Source organism: Piliocolobus tephrosceles, chromosome 3, assembly GCF_002776525.5.
Source record: "Piliocolobus tephrosceles isolate RC106 chromosome 3, ASM277652v3, whole genome shotgun sequence".
In the NCBI taxonomy this organism is placed as follows: domain Eukaryota; kingdom Metazoa; phylum Chordata; class Mammalia; order Primates; family Cercopithecidae; genus Piliocolobus; species Piliocolobus tephrosceles.
In genome coordinates this window covers 181,154,104-181,176,252 of record NC_045436.1, presented here as the reverse complement: position 1 = coordinate 181,176,252, position 22,149 = coordinate 181,154,104, and the positions used below count along the sequence as shown (strand labels likewise).

The 22,149-nt window shown below is 59.1% G+C and overlaps 1 protein-coding gene across 1 annotated transcript; it reads right to left on the bottom strand.

Moving 5' to 3' along the window:
• Nucleotides 1-276: 276 nt before the first annotated feature.
• On the bottom strand, nt 277-19,444 carry LRPAP1 (LDL receptor related protein associated protein 1). The gene is made up of 8 exons (XM_023206826.1): nt 19,099-19,444; nt 11,935-12,079; nt 7,369-7,490; nt 6,131-6,251; nt 5,332-5,490; nt 3,725-3,807; nt 2,432-2,608; nt 277-745 (listed from the first exon to the last, which is right to left on the bottom strand). Exons 1-8 carry the CDS (start codon nt 19,303-19,305, stop codon nt 683-685), a joined length of 1,077 nt encoding a protein of 358 aa, XP_023062594.1. The 5' UTR covers nt 19,306-19,444; the 3' UTR covers nt 277-682.
• Between the last annotated feature and the right edge of the window lie 2,705 nt (nt 19,445-22,149).

Below are 22,149 nucleotides of genomic sequence, written 5' to 3'. Positions count from 1 at the left end.
GGCCCCTGAGCTGCAGAGGTGAGAGTTGAAAGATGCTGCCCCCAGGCCACAGTCTCTGACTGTCCACGGAACCACTCGCTCCTCTCTGCCATCTTCCCCCAAACTCAACTCCAGCGCTCTTTGCTTTCAATCAGGCCGGGCCGTCTCACGGGAAAAGGAGTCTGGCTGCGAAGGCCCGGGGGGCCCAGAGGGGAAGCTGGCTATGACGCGATCCCTTCACAAGCACTGGCTCCGGCCTGAGCCACCAGGACACTTAGTGACCAGCTGACAAGCATCTGGTTTAAATACTGCACTATATTTTTTAAGGACTTTGTACACAGTATTTCCAGTGGCAGATGTGTAAGATTTTTTTAGGTAAACCGTGTTCTTTAAGAAGAAGACTGTTAGACCCGACGGCAGCTGGACATCGAGGTCCTCACTGGGGTGGTGACTGCCACGCTGATGCTGAGTGGAGGCCGACCCCTCAGTCAGAGCCGGCCCCATCTCAGACCCAGACGCGGCCACCACCAAGTCCTGTGTTGTGACAGCAGCGGCTACAGTCACCGCAAACAATCCTTCCTGCCGCGACACCTGTGCCAGCCCCAGCCACCCTCACGGCAGGCTGTCCACGGAAATGCCATGGCCAAGAGCCCAGGTCCTTCACGCTGGCCTCTCCCCTGCTGGGCCGGGTTCCCTGACGCCTTCAGAGTTCGTTGTGCCGAGCTCTGGAGATCCTGCTGGAAAGGTCCTGGAGATGCTTCTTCACCTGTGCACAGAAACGACTCATCAGCTGGGGAGAGCGCACCTCGAGGCCGGCTCTGTGAGCTCAGCCTCACGTCAGGAGACGTGTGATCCAAAAGGAAAAGGCACAAGCCCTGTGCATCTGACTTCCCAATTCCACGCCCGTCCAGAAATGCTCAAATCACAAGAGCAGCTCAGCCCTAACTAGGAAATCCCACCAAAGAATGCTAAGAGCCGAAAGCTCAGGGTCTCTGTGATCAGCCCATAGTGTTATTTATTTAATATGGATAGGGTCTCGCTCTGTCACCCAGGCTGGAGTCCAGTGGCATGATCTCAGGTCACTGAAATCTCTGCTTCCCAGGCTCAAGTGATCCTCCCATCTCAGCCTCCCATGTAGTTAGGACGACAGGTGCCCACCACCACGCCTGGCTAATTTTTTGTTTTTGGTAAAGATGGGGGTCCACCATGTTGCCCAGGCTGGTCTTGAACTCCTAAGCTCAGACGATCCACCCACCTCGACCTCCCAAAGTGCTGGGATTACAGGTGTGAGCCACTGCCCAGCCCCACGGTGTTGTTTTTAAAAGCAATGACCGGAGAGACTGGGACAGGGCTGTGGGAAAGATGCCTTCCTCCTCAGGGCTACCTGGGAGGGAAGGAGAGAGACCTCCAGCTCCTCACATCACAATGGCCCAGAGCATCCCCACAGATACCACCGCAGTGGCAGCAGGTGCTGTGTCAGCCCAGCCCGGGCCAGGGTCACTGTAGCTCTCCCCAGATTCTCACAAAACCCTGCTCACGGGCACCACCTCCCTCTCCACATAGGAGCCCGTGGCTCAGGGTGAATAACTCGCCAAAGGTCCCTCCTCTCAGCCGCCCTCTGACCTCCGCCCCAACGGTGTGGGTGCCTCAGGCAGCGCCACATGGCTTTCCTAACCAACACCGAGCTTTGCCATGGTCAGGTGAAACTAGGCGCATGCTAGCATTCCATCCCCGCGTCTCGGGGGAGCGCCCTGCAAACCCCCACATGGTGGTGCTCACCCTGGACCTGAGCTCCTGCCCACGGGTGGGGCCGCAGGCTGCTCTCCTGCACGTTCTGCCAGGCAGACCCACACCACCCTCTTCTATCAGAACTTCTGCCTTGGTTTATTTTTTAGGCCTTTCCTATTTTGGAATCGGTAACACATGCCTGCAGCTCAAAGTTTAAAAGGCACAGATGGGGATCCTGAACCCCAGCTCCCTCCAGAAAGAACTGGCATGAGCTTCCAGGGTTTTCTGTGCCTCTGTGGCAAGGCCGTGCTGCTGGCTTCGGCTTCTCCTGGGATCTGCCCCTCTTCTCCTCATATCCCGGGGCTGTGGGGAAGGGGGCTCGCCTGTCTCGAGGGCTGGAAAGTGCCCTGACTTATGGGCTGGCTGTGGGCATCCAGGTTATGCCCCATCCTGGTCACAGGAGAGGACGAGGCAGTGGCCTGCCAGGGCCTGTGCTCACACCTGAGGGTCAGGGGACTGCACTAGAAGCCCACGGAGCTCTCCTAGCACGGCTGCTGTGGCCTGCAGTGCCCCACACACTGTGGCTCTGGGGTTCAACTCGGACAGGCAAGACAACGGCGTGGGGCCCACATCCTGCCTATGGGAGACCCTGAGCTGCAAGTGGGCGGCCCCATCTTTTCTGCAGGGGATCTGTGGCCTCCCTAGTTCCCGAACCCGCGCGCACCGTGTAGCCCAGCTCCTTGGTCCGCCCCTCCAGCAGGGCGTGCTTCTCACGGCTGCGGCTCACACGCTCGCCGTCACCCACGCTCTCTGCATGCCTCAGCTTCTCGTGTGCGATCTCCAGTTGTTTCTGGTAGTGGTTGTGCTTCTCGATTTTGGCTTCAAAGTGCTTGAGCTCCTCCTGGAACAAGGTTTCCACAGGTGACTCTTCCCTCCCTGTGCTCGCCATGCCATCTTGTCCCGGGTGAACTGCAAGGACGCCAAGGGACAGCGCCGTACCCGGGGTGGCACAGGCCTTGCGGTGACATAGGACAATGAGGCGGCAGCTGGGAGGCCATCACACCAGCAGCAGGTCCCAGCCTGCACCTCCTCAGCAGTCCTAAGCCGACCCCTTCCCTCTCTCTGCAAATGGCACCCCTCCTGAATCCAGGGGGCCTCCAGCTCGTTCCTGGCCGGACTTCATGTCCAGGGGTTGTGCTTCTGTGGTGGCTGCCTCTGCACCCTGTCCCCAGCCTGTCTGGGCTCCAGTTCTGCTGGGCTGTAGCTCTGTCTCTGCTCCTGTAGGCGCCCTGCCCTGCCTTGATCCCACACTCCAGACCCAGGGCCCTCCATGTGGCCCCACCTGCCAAGCCCCATGCATATGCCTGTGCCCAGCTAAGGTGTCCTAGCCCCGGAGGAAAGCTCCTGACCCCTTTCTGGGGGAGGTGCTAAGGGCCCTTCCTGGGGCCAGGGAAGTCCCAAGCCCTATGAGGGCAGGACCACGCCCACCTCACTGACGACAGACACCAGCTGGGGACCTTGGGTGAACTCATGGCCTGGTACTGTGCCTGGCACTGCCCACCCAGGGACCCCCTGCTGGACTCCTCGCTCCTCAGAGCCCTGCTGGGTGCTCACCGAGCTGATTTCTCCACCCTCAGAATGATCTGGCAAGCCACACGCCCCAGGAGCCCCCTGCCACCTGAGGTGGTCTCCTTCCCTGCCTAGGCCTCCATCACAGGAAGCGGTGACATCCCCAAATGATCCCAGTAGTCCTTGGTCCCCTCCCCCAAGACTGTGGCTGGGTCCTGACCAATTGCTGACCATCCACAGGACCTGCACCAAGGCCACCTCAGAGGTGAACACTGACAAAAGAACCAAAGCCCCTCCTTCCAAAGCCCGGCCTCGCCCCTGAAACACGAGGTCCCACGCAGATGAGAAGGAAAACGCAGGCAGGTTCGCCGAGTGGTTAAGGAAGAAACTGCAAGAGAATCTTCACCACATGAGACAGCTCGAAAGGAGAGAGGCTGCGTTTCCTTACCCGGAGCGCCTCCAGCTCCTTGTCGGTGAGGTTGGCGGACTGCGCCAGGTCCCACAGGTCAATCACCCTGGGCTCCTCGAACTCTGCAGGGGAGGAGCGAGAGCGGCCTCAGCGGCGCCCGGGGTGCACAGCCCAGCCAGCCCCGCGGGAACCGCGCGGAGTGTGCAGGGAGCCTATGAGGGTGTGCAGGCGTGACCTGCATGTGTGTGAAACACACGTGCGTGCACTGAAAAGTGGCTTCCCTGTCCCCTCGGCCAAGCAACTGCTTCTCCTTTGTGTCCAGAAACACCTGCCTCCATCAGAGCCTGGGAAGCGCCACAGCCCACCCTGGCTGCCTCTGAAGCAGGTGGCGGAGGGTGGACATGGCCCGTGTGCAGAGGCTGCTCAGGACCTCAGGTGGGGGGTGTGCAAGTTTAGCTAGGTCCAGAGGCAGGCACAGGCCGTTTCCCTTCGAGCTCCTAGGAAGAGCCAAACAAACTGAGTCGGCTCCCGGACCCTGGTGCTCACGAAGGGATGTAGTGAGAGATGCTGGGGCCGTCACCTCTCTCCATCCAGGAGTGAGCAGTCCAGAGCCGCCTGCCCAGGGAGCCCCACAACAGTGGCTCCTGCTCCCTCCTCTGCTGACCCCTTCCTGCTCAGGCGGTCCAGCCCTCACCACTATGGCCAAAAGCCTATGGCTGACAGAGTCACCAGCACCAGGTCAGGCTAAGGGAGCCTGGGTTTGGGGGTGGGTGGTGAGGGGTCTTGCCCAAGGGCACACAGGTGACGGCCGCAGAGCCAACCGAGGGGCCCTGGGCCCACGTGGACACATTCGACTACTGTGCTGGAGGCTGCCTCCGGCCAGACCTTGCAGGTCCCACCCTGGAGAGCAGGCGGTGGCTCTGCCTGGCAGCGGGGACAGAGACCAGCCCTGCTGTCTTATCACCATGAGGGCACAGATGCCATCTCCTGGCGGCTGCTGCCTCGAGCCTACAGCACGGCCTGGCACACAGCTGGCGCTCAGTGTGCACGTGGAGGATGAGCCACAGAATCGGAAGCTGTGTGAGTGAGGCCGGCAGGCTTCTGGTAAACCCCGCACAAGGCTCTGTCCTGGGTCCTGGGCAAGCAGCAGCAGTGCCGAGCCTGGCCACTGAGGGCCTGCAGTGGAGTGAGACCAAGACCAAGCCGCTGAGGTGGAGCCACAAGCTCTGTGGCCTCAGCGGGCGTCTTGCCCCTGCCGGGCTGAGAGGGACTGACTGACAGTGCGGGTGGAATGACATGGAGACAGAGCTGTGCCTGACAAGCGGTCTCTGTTCTTGACTAACAGCAGCAACGGAGGGGCTGTGCTGCTGAGGCTGGGGAGATGCGGGGAGGGGTTGCCCCCAGGCCCGCCGCCGCCACTGCTCTCTGCCAGTCTCCAGGAACAAGGCTGGGGACGGCAAGTGACCTTCATGGAGCAGCTCCTGGGAGCGACGCCCGTGGCCACCGCTGGGTAGACAGCGCACCAAGGCTCTTGGCTGCGTCCACAGGCCCAGGTGCCCATCACTCTGAGCACCTGCCTGCTTGTCCCCAAAACACAACCAGAGACAGCCCTACCCTCGGAGCCGACAGCCCCGGCAGACGCTCACCGGCCTCAGTGCTGTAGCCCTGGTGGCTGACCCTGCGCAGGCGCTCCAGGCCCTGGTTGATGCTGCGCAGCTTCTCCTTCAGCTCCGCATGTCTGCTGTGCAGGACGTTGCCCTTGATGTCGCTCAGGTCCAAGGGGCTGATGACGTTCTCGTGAATTTCTGTAAAACCGAAGGCAGGACACCATGAGGCTGGGAGTCCTCGCCCTGCCCGCCTGGAGCACTGTCTAGAATGCCCACTGCTGGGGAGCTCAAATTCGTTCTCATTTCTGGCCAAAAATGTCCCCATCCCGCGGTCTTGCAGCGCCGCAGAAACGACCGTTGGCACAGCTTCCTTTCCAGGTGAGACGCCGGGACACATGCACCAAGTGGAGCCTGGCGGTGACGGCTGGGGCACCAGGTCCAGAGGGCTGACTGGTCAGCTGGGTCACCCTCCATTTTACTCCAACTTTGCAGGGTGGGAAAGGCACACATTTGGGGGGGTCACGAGTCCAGAACGAAGGACCATCAGCGAAGCACAGGTCGGGCAAAGGCGGCAGCTGTGCCCATGGTGGGGGCAGGTGCTGGTGAGACTCGGTTCATCCAATGCAGGCGGGTGACTCTCAGAGCCAGCCCCGCCCGCACAGCAACCTCCCGACTCACAAGTCCGGTAGAACCCTGGGACAGGGCGTCCGGGGCCGCGTCCCCACCCCTGCCGTGTCCCGGGGGGAGCCGAGGCTGCCCAGGTGCAGGAGGGGCAGGGGGCAGGAGGGGGTGGGGGCAAGAGGGGCAGGGGGCAGGATGGGGTGGGGGCAGGGGGCACCTTCAGTCCTGCTCAGGGTCTCCAGCAGGACATTGTACTCGTGAACTTTCTCTTTGTGATGCAGCAACTCCCGCCAGAGCTTGTCCAGCTCTTCGCTGGAGAATTTCCCAGAGGTCTTTGCCTAAGAGGGAAACAAGGCCTGGAGTGAAACCCGCCGTGGGCTCGTGTGGCTGGGGCCGCTCTTCAGCCGACTACTCCTCATGGCCAGGCAGGCCCTTGTCTACGTGAGTGTCGGGCCCGGTTCTTGGCCTCTCGACGACCCTCCTGAGCCTCTATTAGGCTGGGTAGGGCAGGTAAACAAAAAACAAACTGGAAAAGAGCTGCCGGCAGGCAACCACCCTTCTCCTGGACATGTCCAGGCTCAATGGGGGACAGCTACTGAAGTGGCTGGGGTGGGGAGCAGAAGATCCCAAGGAGGGGAACAGGGCAGCATCCCAGTGGCCCCAGACTTGCCTGGCTCTCCCGGCTGTGGGTGGTAAGGACAGCAAGGCCATCTTTCTAGGGGGACCTCTGCCAGCCCGTTCATCGTCATCCTACCTGCCTCCCGGCTACGGGGTGACGTGGATCGCACACATCCAGGGCGGCCACATGAGACCCTCTCCCCCTCTCCGCCCCCTTCTACCGACTCCATCTTTCCTGGCCAAGGACAATGAGCTGCGACCGGGCTGGTACAAGGAGTCCAGTTGTTGGCCCCAAATCAATGTGATCCAGAGAAACTGTTCTGGAGCAGCAGCCGCTGGAAATGGGGGCGCTGAAGCAGGTGAACACCCCGCCACAGCCCACCAGCCCTGCTGGGTCCCAGTGCCCGGCCCCGCACCAACACCCCACACCCTTCCCAGGCACTGGGTGAAAGCCCAGCCCCACACACGAGGGCCCTTTCCTAATCACAGAAGCACGTTCACAGCACCACTCACGAAATTAAAAATCCGACACAGAGTACACAATTCAGCCTGTGCTATGTCACGATCCCGTAACCTCACATGAGCAGAGCTGAAGGTCTGACAGCTGCAGGCCAAACAGTGCTCCTTTACTCAAAGAGCAAGGGATTTTCTAAACGGGAAAGCTAAAAATATTCCCAGAAAGACAGTGGAATGGCCTCCTTAGGAAGCCGCTGTCTTCCCGAGACTTCCGCAAAGCCCGGCTCCCACGCAGAGCAGAGACTGCTCCCGCACAGCCCCCGCCTCAACACTCACACAACAGCACCGACTCCGCACAGCACGGAAACAGCCGGGGAGTACCTTGTGCCACAGCTTTTCCAGCCTGGGATCGTCCAGCCCGTCTTCCTGGGTGCCACTGAGGGAGTTGCTGGTCACCTGCCGAGCGTCCTTCTTCCCGTCCAGACCATACTTGGCCAAGATGACTAGGAGAGAGGGGAGGTTCCATTTGATATGGTTTCCTGTGAAAACCAGTCAACAGCCAACAATCTGGGTTGTCAGAGTCGGTGAGACAGATTTGCCTCTCATTTTCCAGGAGTTTCCTTTCATCAGTTTCCTGGACGACCACTGGAGATATGGCAAGAACAAGAATGTACCCAAGCGTGGGGGCTGTGGTCTCCCAGCGCTTAGAAATGGGTCCGGCGACTCACGGGACGCCCCCAGGACCTCCCTCTTTCCTACCAGGGACACGCTGGCTGGAGTCCTCCATCAAGCTGTGTCCCCTTGAGACGCAGCTGTCGGAAGCGGCTGGTGGGCTGGGCTGTAAGAGTGGTAACCGATTGGCCCATCTTTGCAAACCAGTTGCACAGATTTTCAAAAGCAAAATTTGCAGCCTCACCTGTTGCCATACAGCAAAAACTCTAAGGCTCACAGGGCAGAGGCCACCTGCAGAGTGTGCAGGGTGATGGGGCTTCCTAACGGCCCACCATCTTCTTTTTATTGGAAGGAAAAACAGTTTCTAAAGGAGAAACGTCAGTGTCAGCAGCTTGTAACAAAAAGTTACGGTAGCAGCCAGGAGGAGTAATGAGTCTGCAGGGTGCTGTGGCCCAGTCACTCGGGGAGCCCTCTAGGATCTGCCCACACAATGCTCCCCTAGCCCCACTTCCCCGAGGGGTACTCAGAATCTGTGGGCTGTGTCTGTCACCACACACTGCCACCAACACGATATGAACGCAGGCGCTCAAAGCAGGCCCTGGTGCTGACAGGACTCAGCTGTGGACGAGTCTGGCACCTGGGACATGAGAGCAGAGCCCGGGGCTGGTCTTGGCCTCCACAGACAGAGGCTCTCCCGAGGCCCCAGTGCCCACTTTCAAGCCCTGCGCTGTGGCGCTGTGCCACAGGCCCTCTACTAGGTCTCCTGGAATCTGGGGCCAATGCAAACCCGCCTGCCTCCTTAGCTGGTGGTGGGCTTGCCTGCCCGCCCTTTCCTGGGGACCGGGGAATTATCCCAGAGCCCCCGCCTCCCACAGAATGGGGTCCTGCCTACCCCTCCGGGCTGAGGGCCCCGTGTGGGCCTCTCCCAAGACCCTGGGCATGGAGCCTCCCTTCGCCTCACACGTCCCCTCACTCCGAGGACCTCTTCACCCAGGTGGTGACTCCGGACCCCAGCGCCTCCTCTGGGCCTTCACCCGTGACCCTACTGGACAGAATCACTCCCAGCGGGGCCTCTACACGCCCCGGGCTCAGCAGGTCCCACCCCCACACCTCTCCCAAAGGTCCATCCTCTGTCACTGCCAGCCCTGGGGAGTGTCCCTGCCCCAGGGACACGCCAGAAGCCTCAGGCCTCCTTTCTCATCACCACCACCCTGGCCTCAGATCCCTCCTGTCTCACTCCGTCCAGAAGCCTGGGTCATGGGGGTCTCAAGGCCACGCGCAGCATGTGCTCCTTTGTTCTATCCTCTAAGCATGAAAAACCGGCCTGTGGTCTTGTCCCTGAGGAAAGCCGTCTCTCCTGGCAGCAGTCAAGAGCTGCTAGTGCTGGGCACGGTCCTACAGATGCACGCTTCAAAGCGCAACATGCTGGGCCTGTCTTCCATGGCAGGGAATTTATACGTGAAGTAACTGTTTTAGGCCAGGTGTGGTGGCTCATGCCTGTGATCCCAGCACTTTGGGGGGCCAAGGCAGGAGGGCCGTCTGAACCCAGGAGTTCAAGACCGGCCGGGGCAGCAAAGTGAGACCCCGTCTTTTAAAATAAATAAACAATTCAATAAATAATACTGGCTGTGGGGGAAGAGAAAATAAATGAAATAAATACATACATAAATACACAAAATTTTTTAAAAAGTGGCCTGGATGTCTCCTGGCCTTAGAAGCTGGTGCTGGACCTGCCTGTGAAGGCTGTCCTGCCCAGCCCCCCGAGTCCAGCCACTGCTCAGTAGTGCAGCTCACTGCACACCCCCAGGCTATGCACCCCGAGCCCGAGAGGAAGACAGCGAGGGTGGGCCACGTCCTGGGGCTCTGAGGCTAGCCTGGCCCACGCCCTCCTAGTTGGAGCCAAAAACCCTCAGCCAGAGCCCAAAGTGGCTGGTCAGACCCCACCAAAAGGCAGAGTGCCCAAGGCTGTGATCAGCAGCAGGGACCATGGAAAGTTCTGGATTCTGGAGGTGCTGGGTTCTGCATGGAATGGAGTCACAGAACACTGAAGCTGGAGGCGGCCTCAGGAGCATCCAGCCCTTAGAGCTTCTGGGGAGGACGAACATGGCCCCACACTCCCTGCGTGTGGAAGACAGACGCCGCCCCGCACTCCCTGCCTGGGCAGTGAAGTGGCCCTCGGGGCATGGCGGGGGTGAGGACAGCCGCGAACCCCAGAGCAGAGCAGAGCGTGGCCTGTCTGTCTCAGGGCGGACCTCAGCATGGGCAGTGCCAAGGGCAAGCCTACAAGGTGTGCTGCCCAGGCACACCTGGCTATGGCTGGTCCCCCAGGTGTGGTATCAGCCTTGATAATGGCACGGGGGACCTTGGGGGTTCAGGGGCCACACCCAGAAGATGGCGGGCAGCTGGCCAGGACGAGCCTCTCTCCTGAGTGTGGGCACGGTCTGCTTCTGGGACACCGGCTCCTAGAGTCCCACTAAGTCTTCTGCCAGGTCACTCGGCAATGGCGGAAAACAAGACAGCTCCACTTGGGCCACAGACCTGGCCACTCTGCAAGGACACCGGCTGGCCCGCAGGAGGGAGCAGGTCCTTAGCCCACTTCTGTGCCCCCTGCAAGCTCCTCCGTCTCCTCCAGGCCCTGAAATGCTGCCCTGCTGCATAGCCAGTCCCTTCTCCCTGCGGGGCACCTCCAGGACAGGCTCTTTCCCGGCCCTTGGGAATGGCCCTCTAGACACACTGGTGGGGATGCAACCATCCCGAATTGTTTCAGCCATGTCTCTGTTCCCCAGGCAGTCCCTGCCGCCATGTCTGGGCTTATATCCCGCCCAGACTCTTGAACATGGTGGCATAAACCAGCAAAAATGAAGCCAGCCCTCTGCCTTTAACCCAGGCGCAGTCACATGACATGTCTGCTGATGTCTGCTGATGGGAGAAGAGGGGTGGCTGGGAACAGACTACCTGCTCAGGAGTCAGAAAACCCTGGCTCCCAATCTTTGCTGCACTACTTGGCTCTGCAACTCCAGACAAATGACCCTCTCTGAGCCTGTCAAACGGGATGACAGAGTTTTGAGGAGTGGGTGTCAGAGCACCAGGCCTAACGAAGGAACTCCGTAGACACCTCCTCTCCTTACCAGAGACAACCCGGGCGCTGCAATGCCGGCGGCCACCAGTGCGTGGGAAAGCAGGGCTCCAGCAGGCTCCAGACACGGCCAGGGCTCTGGGGCTACCCTCAGTGGGGTGTCCCACTTGGTTCACAACCACTGTCCCGTGAGACAGGAGGAGGAAATGGAGGTGGGGGGTCCAGGTCACACAGGGAGCAGCCAGGGAGGGGACTGGGAAAGGGGTGCCTGGGGTCAGGCCCAGGGGCAGCAGTTGGGTGGAGGCGCAACAGCTCCTGTGGCTGCTGCACGTAGCTGACAGCAGGCGGCTGAGCACGCGACTCCCTGGAGCAGCCCCAAGCCCAGTCCCACAGGCCCACCTGGTGTGGGTCCTGTCTGCCAGTGCCCTGCCGACGGGCCTGTGGTGAAGGAGGATGGCGGAGGAGAGGGGTCCAAAAGGAACAGCTGCAACTCTGTCATTTAAAACCCTCCTGGCTCCGAGGACACACCTGCCTTCTGTACGCTGGTACCAAGCAGGCGACTGTCCTGCTTCTTCTTGAACACCACAGGGACAAGGGGCTCACTAACTGCATCACAACTAAGTGTCCGTTCTGACTCTTAGAAAGCTATTCTGACAACATCTGGAATATGTCCCGAACTTCAAGACGCCAGGGCAGACCTCCTTCCTCCTCTGGGAGACAGAGCCTCCTGCTGTCCTCTGGCCCCTTCCTGTGCCCAGTGCCCCGGCCCTGGTCCTCCCTCCGGCGTGCCAATGGCACTTGTGACAGCAAAGGAGCCGAGACCACGGCCAAGGGCACATCTGCGCTCGGAGGAGCTCCCCGTAGGCTGCACCTAATGGGACGCTTGGCCAAGAGCCAAGGAGTCAGAGGCGTAGCCCACGGCACTGAGGCGAGTGGCCACCATCCTCATGAGGGTGAGCCTCCCCACAACCACTGAGGCCAGTGGCCACCTCCCTCACGAGGGTGAGCCCCCCAACCCAAATCCTAAGCTTTCTGGGCACTTGGGATGCTCAGGGGAAAGGCTCATTTTGGATATCCAGATTAAGCATAATGCAAATATTCCCAAATCCAAAAACAAAATCCGACATCCAAAACACTGCCACTCTCAAGCATTTAGGAAGAGGGATACACGACCTGCATCAGGAAATAAACAAACAGACCATTGAGGTTGCGTATGAGTCTCGCTTCCTTCTCCCCATCTTTGTCCAAGCCGTCAAGCTTTAGTTTCTTCCAGGCGAGTTCGTCCCTCTCCTGTATCTTCAGATCAGCGTGGAGCTCGGCCAGCCTCACGGGAGGAAGATGTAGCTGCGAATGAAGGGGAGGGGACTGTGAGCCACAAGCAGGATGGACCAGGACACAGCTGGAAACTGACCTCGGAGGAGGCTGGCCACTGGGAGGTTCTGGGAGAACAGGAGGAGGTGGAGTCAGGGTCACTGTCAGCAGGATTCAAACCCCACAGGTTTTGACAAAAACGCAGCATGGACATCAGTCTCTAGGCCTGTCTGTATACGTGATCTGGAAACCCCAAGTCCATCGGGGGCTGCCCACCGGCGGCGGCTGCCCATTCCTGGCCGGCTGTAAGAAGACACCCCACCCTTCCCACCCTAGCACCTGGGGACAGTCATCGGGCACCTGGATAAACAGGGCAGGAAGAACATACCACTGCATTACCATTCCACTGCAGACACCACTGCAACGGCACAGACACCCAAAAGTTCTTTTTAAAAAATCACTGTAATCTCAGATTTGCCCCATCTTCATTTCCCAAAGACCCTTCGTCGCCACCTCTCAAGTGTTCCATGATCAGAAGTGTCTTGCTGTGATGGTTCTCACACAGCCCCAGATCCTTCTGGAGCAGGAATCTGTCACCCTCTCACTTACCTGGGGGCACAGACCACACAGGCAGGGCCCTGGAACGAGCTGGCGCACTGAGGCTGAGGACCTTCCCTCACACCCCTCCGCAGGGCAGGCCACGCTTCCTTCATCCCACCCCTCCCTCCCAGCTCTGGGACCCTGGGTGAGGGAAGGAAGGAAGGGAGGTGACCGCTGGGCACACTGCTTTTTGGTTGTAAAGACAGGATTGAGGCCAAGAGTGTCCCCGTGTCAGAATGACTGGGCCAGAATGCCAGGTGGCCAAGGCAAGCAGCAGAACGAAACCCACCGGCCAGCTCTCATCGATGCTGGCCTCAGGGCTGGCCCGGCGAGCCCTTCAGGGAAGAAAAGCCTCTTCTGTGCAGAGCAGAGTAGCCCAGCTGTGTGAACCAGAACGTGTCACGAGGTGGCATCAGGGTTCACGGAGCCAGGGTGCTGTCTGGGGAGGCTAGGCCGCATGCCTGTCGTGACACCAGCACATTAAAGGCTCTGTGGAGTCCCGCAGCAAAGGAAGCGCTCGGCACTGTGCAGGGCAGATCCCCAAACCTCTCAGCTCTCAGGAGGGTTCCCTTCCCTGGGCACGTGCATTCTCACATTCCCCTGGGGCTGGTCCCCACGAGCTGCCCGTGGTTCTAGGAGGGAACCCCAGCTCCGGCTTCTGAGCTCCAGAGGCCCATCACCCAACGCCTGTCTCTGATCATGCGTGTTTCAATACAGTCTGTTTTCCCTCAGGGGTTTGAAATATTAACCTTTAATCTATACCTCATTAGCTATTTTCTAACATAAATACAACACAAGCTAGTATCCAAAGTGTGTGTGTTCCACAAAGTTTATACAAAACAGTGAACATCCCCAGGAAGTGTCGCGAGCCGGCTGCCTTCCCAGTGTCCCGCAGCCCACACCACCGTGCAGCCCGAAGCCTCAGGAGGCCCGGCCCCCAGGCCTGCACTGCACGGGGGCACACGTTTCTTTCAAGACTCGCACGAAGCCAATTCTGGGTGTCTGGCACACCCCACACTCTGAACCTCCTCGCCTCGCTCTGCCCGTATCTAGACTGAGCCCATCCTGCTCCCTGCAGCTCAGTCTGTGTTGGGCCTAGGAGGAAGGAGACCCCTGACCACAGGCCCTGTCGCCAGCTGGGTGCTGGGGCTGTCAGCTCCTTCCTCTCTCCTCTCAGAAGCCCAGCCTGACTCTGTGGCCGCCCTAGCCACACAGGCCCCACCCTCCAGAGTTTAAAATTTACTTAGAGACAAACCCAGATCACTGAGCCAAGTCCCCCAACGGTAAAAAGAGAGCAAACCGTAGGCACAAAACGAATGGCAGGGCCTAGGGCAGAGAAAAGCTTCTAATTCTCTAGAAGGTTCTCTAACCCTTGGTCGGTGGTCCCAGGCAGTCTTTTGTCTGGGCCCTCCTGGTAGATGCTCTGCGCCCCCATCTCTACAGGGGCTGCTTTCCAGGATTGTCCCGACCTGAAAACCCTTTCCCTGGCGGCCTCCGACACACCCCTACCTGCGTGCCTCTTCCCCAGCCAGCCCCACTCACCAGCCCCTTCTCCCCAGAGCTCCACCCCATGCCCCTCTGTGCCCCGGACATTCGCTGCAGCGCCCACTGGAAGGCCCTAGGAGGCCTGAAGTCTGATCTGAGCGTCCCCAGCAGCAGGACCCGGGACAAAGAGGCACCTGAGTGATGCTGAACTCTGAGAAGGGGCAGTCTGCACCTCAGGAGGAAGGGGAGCCCACACCTGCCTATCTTGTTTGTGACCCAAACTTCTGGAGGAACAGGTCTGCTTTTATCTCTGCTTCCCCGTGGCTGCTGCTACCCGACAGGCATCTTACCTACCGCGCTGCACTGCCCGGGAGGGCCCGAGATGCCAGGCCCACAGCGATGCTCCAAGCCAGAAGCAGCACCCTGGGGCGGGCAATCCTGGCCCACGCTCTCGAGTGTGTGCTGGCCCTGAGGGGCCCCGGGTCTGCCCTCTTTGGCTGCAGGGGAGAGGACGCAGGTATCCCATGACTGCCCGTGGGCTGCCCACTGGAAAGCGGAGCTGAAGACCCCGGGCTGCTGAAGCCCTGGGCCCATCCTGGCAGGCTCACAGCCAGGCGCCAATCCCGGTAACCTGCGGTCCTCACTGGACTCCTGTCTGCCTCCCCAGGATGCTAGAGAATCAAGGGCAGGTGCTCTGTGCGCTGTAAAATCTGCAACCCACAGGGGAAAGTCACTTTCTCCTTCTGATTCCCCAACTCTCAGGCAACAGGGGGTCTAAATTTCACACCACATGTCTCCCAAAAGCCAGCTCCCTTTCCCTTGATATGCGGCTGCCAGTGCTCAGCGCAGAAGGGGCCAGCCTGGTGACCGCCACAGAAAGCAGCCCCGGCTCTGTGCAGAGGAAGACCAGCAAGTCATGTGCAGAGCCCCAGACCCCACGTCTGGATTCCTTCACCTCTCTCAAGTTAAATGTTAATGCATCAAGTTAGAACTACCTTGTGGAAACCAAATGCAGAAAAGAACCTGTCAAACATGAAGCAGTGAGGCAAATCATCAACAACCAGGGAATGCATGCAGGGAAGAAAGCCAGCTCAGCTGAACAAACGACACTGGTCCTGTGTCCTCAGACACAAGCAGAGCCGACCGGGTCCTCCTGACCAGACCCAAGGGCCCAGCACTGCTCGGGACCTCAGCAGCGGCCCTCCCCCACACAGCACAAACCTGCGTGCCAGCAGAGCATTCCGGAACTTTCCAGCAACCTGCTACTGCTATTTGATGCCCCAGGAAACCCAGGCCAGGGTCAACAGCTAAGCCACTGGTGTCAACCTGCACATATAGCACAGTTCAGGCTGGGCAGGTTCCAATGCAACCAGGACCATCAATGGACCACCTCTTCAGAGGGCACGTGCCATCCTCCCAGCGTCCACCTGAGTGCCCACACCAGACTGCAAGGCACCCACCCTGAGGAGCAGGTCCACCCTGAGGAGCAGGCGACCAAGGCTTCCTGGCATGCTGCACCTATCTCACCACGGCAGGGGGCAGTGCACTGTCCCAGCCTAGCCATCGTGTCCCAGCTCCTTCACCTGAGCTCCGTGGACAACCGTACCCGCCTTGAGCTGCTGTGAGGTCATGCATTGGTCTGGTGAGTCCTAGGTGCCCGTGGAGGTCACCAGCTGGCCCATCCTCAGAGGCCCCTCTCAAGCCAGAGAGAACGCTTGAGAGATGGGGTGGGGCTCTGAGGACTCCTCTCTGCAGACCTCAGTTTCCACTCATCAGACCTCTGTGAACAAGATTCTTCACACACTCTCATCACAGTCACCATTCATGCCAGAACTAAGGACTGCCCGGGTGCGGTGCCTCCTGGGATTATGCCTGTAATCCCAGCACTTTAGGAGGCAGAAGCAGGAGGATCACTTGAGCCCAGGAGTTCGAGACCAGCCTGGCCAACATGGCGAAACCCCATCTCTACTAAAAATAAAAAAATCAGCCGGGCACGGTGGCGCATGCCCGTAATCCCAGCTACTCAGGAGGCGGAGGCACGAGAATGGCTTGAACCTGGGAGGTGGAGGTTGCAGTGAGCTGAGATTGCGCCACTGCACCCCAGCCTGGGCGACAGAGCAAGACTCTGTCAAAAAAAAAAAAACAACTAAGGACCTACGTACGGCCAAAGACTCCAAGCTCACAGCACCATGCAGCCCAGGCCAAGAGGTACACGAGTGTGTCCCTGAGCACACCGCAGCTGGACCATGCGGACCCTGGAGTTTACTCCTCAGCATCAACACAACACACAGAGCTCTGAAGAGGCAGAATCCCCTGAAGGCATCTGCAAGCACAAGGGCTCTGCACGCCCTCCGACTCCGACCGCCAAAGCTCCAGGGACAGCCTCTGCTTAGGAGTCTTGCAACACAGCGGAGCCCGCCTGTGAAAGAGGAACCGGGAGAGTTCACGGGCGCTGGACAGGATGAAGCAGCAACCTCCTGGCCGGGTCTCACCGGATGAAAGCGGGTCTCGGCGTCTTCTTGGTGGCACCCACCCCTATCTGTGCCTCAAGGCAGGTCTCACAGCCCAAGCCCATCAAAGGCAAAGGTTTCCTGAGACGCTCCCTTCACCCTACGCCTACTGACACATTAAGCAATCCTATATGCCAGGACACGGCTTTACATGCAGAAAACAGGGATGCGATGTTTTCACGAAGCAAACCAAAGAAAGGACAAGACCGTCCTGGCTGCTGAGCGCAGGTCACAGGAGGCTGAGAGCAGCGGCTGCAGAGCCGGGGGGGATGTGCTTCTCTGAAAAAGCAGCCCTTACCTCAGTTATCTTCCAGGTGGCGACTCAAGACCCTGTCTCCATCTGATACCCACCTAGAGTGGCAAGTCGGGTGGGGTAGGAAGCCAACTGGAGTGGCTGTTTGCACAAACAATTCTCTGCCCCTACGTTCGAACTGACTATGGCTCCTCCTGCCTCCTGACCACCCTAGGCCGTAGCACGCTCGGCAGCAAGAGCCACAGCACGAAGACCACCTGCCATGCGCCACCGCCACTGATAACCTCAAAAAGACCAGGATGGGTCTGACGCCTGCACGCCTGGCTCCGGGATACAATACCCTCGCAGCACCGCCGGCCTTCAAGCTTCCATTATCTGGAAGGAAAATCAAGATGAATGGGCTCTGCAGGCCTGCCTGCCAGAGGACCAGGCTCTCTGCAAGGGGGGGAAGAAACACAAAATCCCTCCAAAACACCCACACCCTCAAAGAACTTCACATTCTGTTCAGCAAAAAAGACTTGTCCACGCAACTAGAACTTCAGGACTTAAAGGGACCAGAAAGACCATCTAGTCCAAGGCTCAGTCCAAAGTGGAGGTGAGCAGCTTGCCCTACCACGGTGCCCAGTGAACCTCAGGGGAGGTTCAGGAGACAAGACCAGACCCAAAACTGAAACCAGTCAGGCGAGCACCCAGCACCGGGGGACAGGGGCACAGGGACGGTGCATGGGCAGCCCGAGGGCAGGCATATCACTGCAGGCGCCCTGGGCTGACAAACACTGAGGACCAGCTGGAGGTGGCTGCAGGTAAGGTGGGGTGCACCAGGGCGGCCCTACAGGGCAGGTGGAAGACTTGGGCCAGGACCCAAAAGCAAAGGGAGCCGCTGGGGTTCCTGGGCCCCAGTGCACTTCCTTAGCGCCACCTCCAATCCGTCAGGGGGTCAGGGAGTCTCTTTCGGGCTCCCCATTCCTCATGGGGAGGGGGGACTCCACCCACTCAACAGATGCCCAGTGCAGCGGGCACGGGGAGGCAGCGCTGCACCCCAGCTGCTGGTCACACCTGTTCCCTGCTGCTGGGAGGCCATCATCACATCCAAACCCAGCCCTGTCCCCAGCTCCTCCAGAATCCCTTCCTCCAAGAAGCCGCCCTGCCGCTCCAGCCCAGAGCATTCTCCCACCTCCGCAGGCTGAACATTGACTGCTGGTCCCAGGAGCAGCTCAGAAAGGGCCTGTGGAGCTGATGCCCAGGCGTCAATCCCCATCCGCAAGCAGTCTTATAACCGTCTGTCCCTCCCCCATCTGTTTCTTTCCTCCCTTTTCGTTCCAAAAGTTCCTTCTTATTCTACAAATCATTTACTTTTCCTCTCAAAGGCTCAGGAATGCTTAGAACTGGAATACTGAGACAGAGATCTAATCTGACTCCTGCATTTGAGGTGAGATACTGACGCCCAGATGGTGGGCATGGTTCGAAAACACCCATTTCAGGAACACCTAACAAATGAAGCAACCGCATCTTCATGAAGAGAGCAGCTGGCCTAGGGTCAAGCACCAATTAGGAAGCTGTTGTCCCAGGGGGCCCCACTGGCCGAGCCACCTTGGGGGTGCCCTTTCCCCTCGGGCCTCCGTACCTTCATCTCTCAAATGAAGGTGGTCAGGTAAGCGCCCTGTTAAGACTGACTTTCAGCATTCCTAAGGTCGCGTTTTATGTGCTCTAAACCGATCCCATCTCCTCACCTCCTCATTTCTCGCTCAAATGAACAAGCACGGTCTTGCTCCTGGGATTCCTTCTCTCCCTGTTCACGCCTGTCTACCCAACATTATCTCCCTATGTGGGGAAACAAGATTTTTCTTGTTTCCCCACATAGGGAGATAAGGTTGAGGGAAGCGGCAAAGGCTCGGGAGGCAGGAGACCTGTGATCTAGCTGGTTCTGCCCCTACGCTCCGGTCAGCAGGCCGCCCAGGCTGGGGAGGGCGACACTGACCCTCGGGGTGCCGGCCGCAACCTGCTCCACACGGCGTCGCCGCCGGCACGGGTACCTTTCCTGCTGCAGAAGGGGTCGGGGCGCCCCACTTGACACTTGGGGGAGGCTGTGCCAAGTACAGGGCGCGTGGGGCACAGGCGCCCCGGCTGCGACTCCCCCCGCCTCCGACTCCCGGGCCCCGCTCCACTGCCCCCAACCACGGCCGCCGCCCCCGGGTCGCGCTCACCCGCTGAGCCTTCTCCCACAGCTGGTTCAGCTTCTCCATGCGGAACTCCTCCCCGGACTCGCGTTTCGGGGGCGGCTCGGGCTGGTTCTTCTCCCGAGAGTACTTGCCTCCGTGGCTCGCAGTGGGCCAGGGCCCAACTAAGACCAGCAGCAGCAGTACCAGCGCCGGGAGCCCGCGCAGAAACGACCCCAGCCTCCGCGACGCCATCTTTCTCTGCGACTGGCGCTGCGCGGAGAGACCCAGCCAGTCGATGCCCCGCCCACTACCCCCTCCCCGCCCACCGCGCGGTCTCCTGGGAATTGTAGTTGCTCCGTGCGCGGCCGGCCGCGGCGAGGCCGCCGGCGGACTCCAGAGCCCAGGAAGCCCTGCGCAGGCGCATGCGTTTCCCAGGCAACCACGCCGCGGACAGAGGCTGCGGACCCGGGCAGGGGATACAATTGGAGAATGAGGGTGGCCGGGAGGAAGGAGAGACCAGGCCTCACTCAGAGCCCGGAGCCGGGAGGCCTAACTGCTCGAGGCCTCTTTCCCCCTCTGCCCCGCAAAAAGAGCGGAAAGCCCAGGAACTGGGCTGCGTCTGGCTGAGCCTGATAATGCTCCGGCTTCACGCGCACTGACGCCGACTCTTGCGTGCCCGGTGCCGTAGCTGGGTTAAGACTGCGCTGAGGAACCTGGCCCAGCCCGCTTCTGCCCTCCGCGGAGCGCCTGGCCGCGGGTGAGCGCAGGCCAGGTTGTCCTGGGAACGCAGGGCCGCGCAGGCGTCCCCCTACGTCCCGGAGCCCCTGCCCCAGCGCGCGTCCCGAGAGCCTGCTCTTGCGCCTGCTGCAAGGCAGGGCTTCGCGCGCTTTTCTCCAACTCGCTACACTCTAGGAAATCCAGAACCAAAGTCAGCGTAGTCCGCTCGTTGGGGCCTTTTGGCCAGCGTGTTGGGAAGTGCCCTAGAGGTAGCGCGGGAAACAAGGGGAAGGAGGGAGACAGACGGCAGCTGGGCCCCTTTAGGCTCAGAGAAGGGACAAGGGGAGCTCATCTGGCAAGAATGATCTGAAGAGGCCTCCAAGGGTGGGCAGGATTTTGCCTGGGGAGGGAGAAATTTCCAACTGGAGGAACAATGACGAAGAGGGTGAAGGGAGCCTGGGCATTTTGGGAAAAATTTTTTTTTTTTTTTTTTCTTTTTTTTTTTTTTTTTTGCGGGGGGTGGGGGGGATAGGGTCTCTGTCATCCAGGCTGGAGTAGAGTGGCACGATTATGGCTCACTGCAGCCTCGACCTCCTGGGCTAAAGCGATCCTCCCGCCTCCGCCTCCCATGTAACTGGGACTACAGATGCGTGCCACCACGCCCAGCTAATTTTTGAAATTTGTTGCAGAAGTTAGGTCTCCCTATGTTGTCCAGGCTGTTCTCCAACTCCTGGGCTCAAGCAACCCTCCTGTCTTGGTCCCCTAAAGTGCTGGGATTACAGGCATGGGCCCCTGGGCCTACCCTAATTTACATTTAAATTGTATCTTGTGTTGGTCCAGAGAAGATTTCAGGTGCTTGGAATCAAGGTTATCTGCTGCTGTCCTTTGCTGTTTTTCCAGTATTTTCAGAGCCATCGTTTCATTTATTTTTTTCCAGCTGTTGAGTTGTTTCAGGCAAAAGGGTAGAGTCAGTCTGTTACTGCATCTCAGCTGGAAGCACAAGTTCCCAGTATGGGATGTATGGGGGAGAGGAGGTAAAGGAACCCCCCAGGAGGGTGGTGGAGGGAGAATGACCTCATGCAAAGTGACTCCAGAGACAGATCAAATCTGTCATTGCCATCATTGCATGTTTTTAAGCCTCAGGACAGAATGGCCAGGTGAGCCTGGCCTAGATTCTCACCTGTGCCTGTCTTCCCCGTGTGTTCCCGCGTTCCTGCTCTTCTCTCCATCTCCTGGTGCCTAGAATCAGAGGTCACCCGTTTTACCCCACATACATGTTTTGCCCTGATCCCACTCCTGAGAGCTACAGGTAGCTCTTGGTGGGCTTAGAAGGGGACAGTCCAAATTGGCCCATCCCCCCATAAGCATGTCCCTGCTGGTCATCTGGAATGTGATCCTCACTGCAAAATGTTCCAGCTCTGTGAATCCTGTCCCAGTGTCTTCAGAAAGGCCCTTTATAAACCCACAGGAAATGGAAGCCAGACTGGGAGCAGAGTCTTTGGGGATCCTGCATCTTACAGTGGTGTGGGGTCCTAGGAGCCGTTTTCTTTTCTTTCTTTTTTTTTTTGAGAAGGAGTCTCGCTCTGTCGCCCAGGCTGGAGTGCAGTGGCCGGATCTCAGCTCACTGCAAGCTCCGCCTCCTGGGTTCACGCCATTCTCCTGCCTCAGCCTCCCAAGTGGCTGGGATTACAGGCGCCCGCCACCTCGCCCGGCTAGTTTTTTTGTATTTTTTAGTAGAGACGGGGTTTCACCGTGTTCGCCAGGATGGTCTCGATCTCCTGACCTCGTGATCCGCCCGTGTCGGCCTCCCAAAGTGCTGGGATTACAGGCTTGAGCCACCGCGCCCGGCCAGGAGCTGTTTTCTTATACAGCCCGGTTTCCCAGATAACTAAGCAATATTGTATGCGAGGTTACACACCCAGGCAGTGAAACTTAAAAAAAAGCAGGGGACAGCTAAAGGTTGGGATGAGTGATACCTGGGCTGCGGAAGGAGGGAGGATGCAATGGGTGGACACAGACAGGCTTCCAAAGTGGTGTCCAGGTTGTATTTCTTCACTAGGTGGTGGGCACGCAGGCGTGAATTTTTCCTTACTTTTACATTGTAGATATTTCATACCCTCCCTCGTATGCATTATACAGTTCAAATCAGTACATCTTTTAAAAAATCACAGGGGTTGATGTAATCAGTATGGGTGCCAGGCGCATAGCAGGGACTCCAGGTCAGGGCATTGCTCTTCTCTTGGGCTCCTCCTCTAGGACTGAAAGTTTATTTCTCACCCCTGCTTCCCCTCCATGCCAGCCCATGTCTCTAAGTGGTGAGGGGAAGGTGTGTGAACAGAGACAGATGTGGCCCTGCAGGAGCCCAGAGGAGGGCCGTCG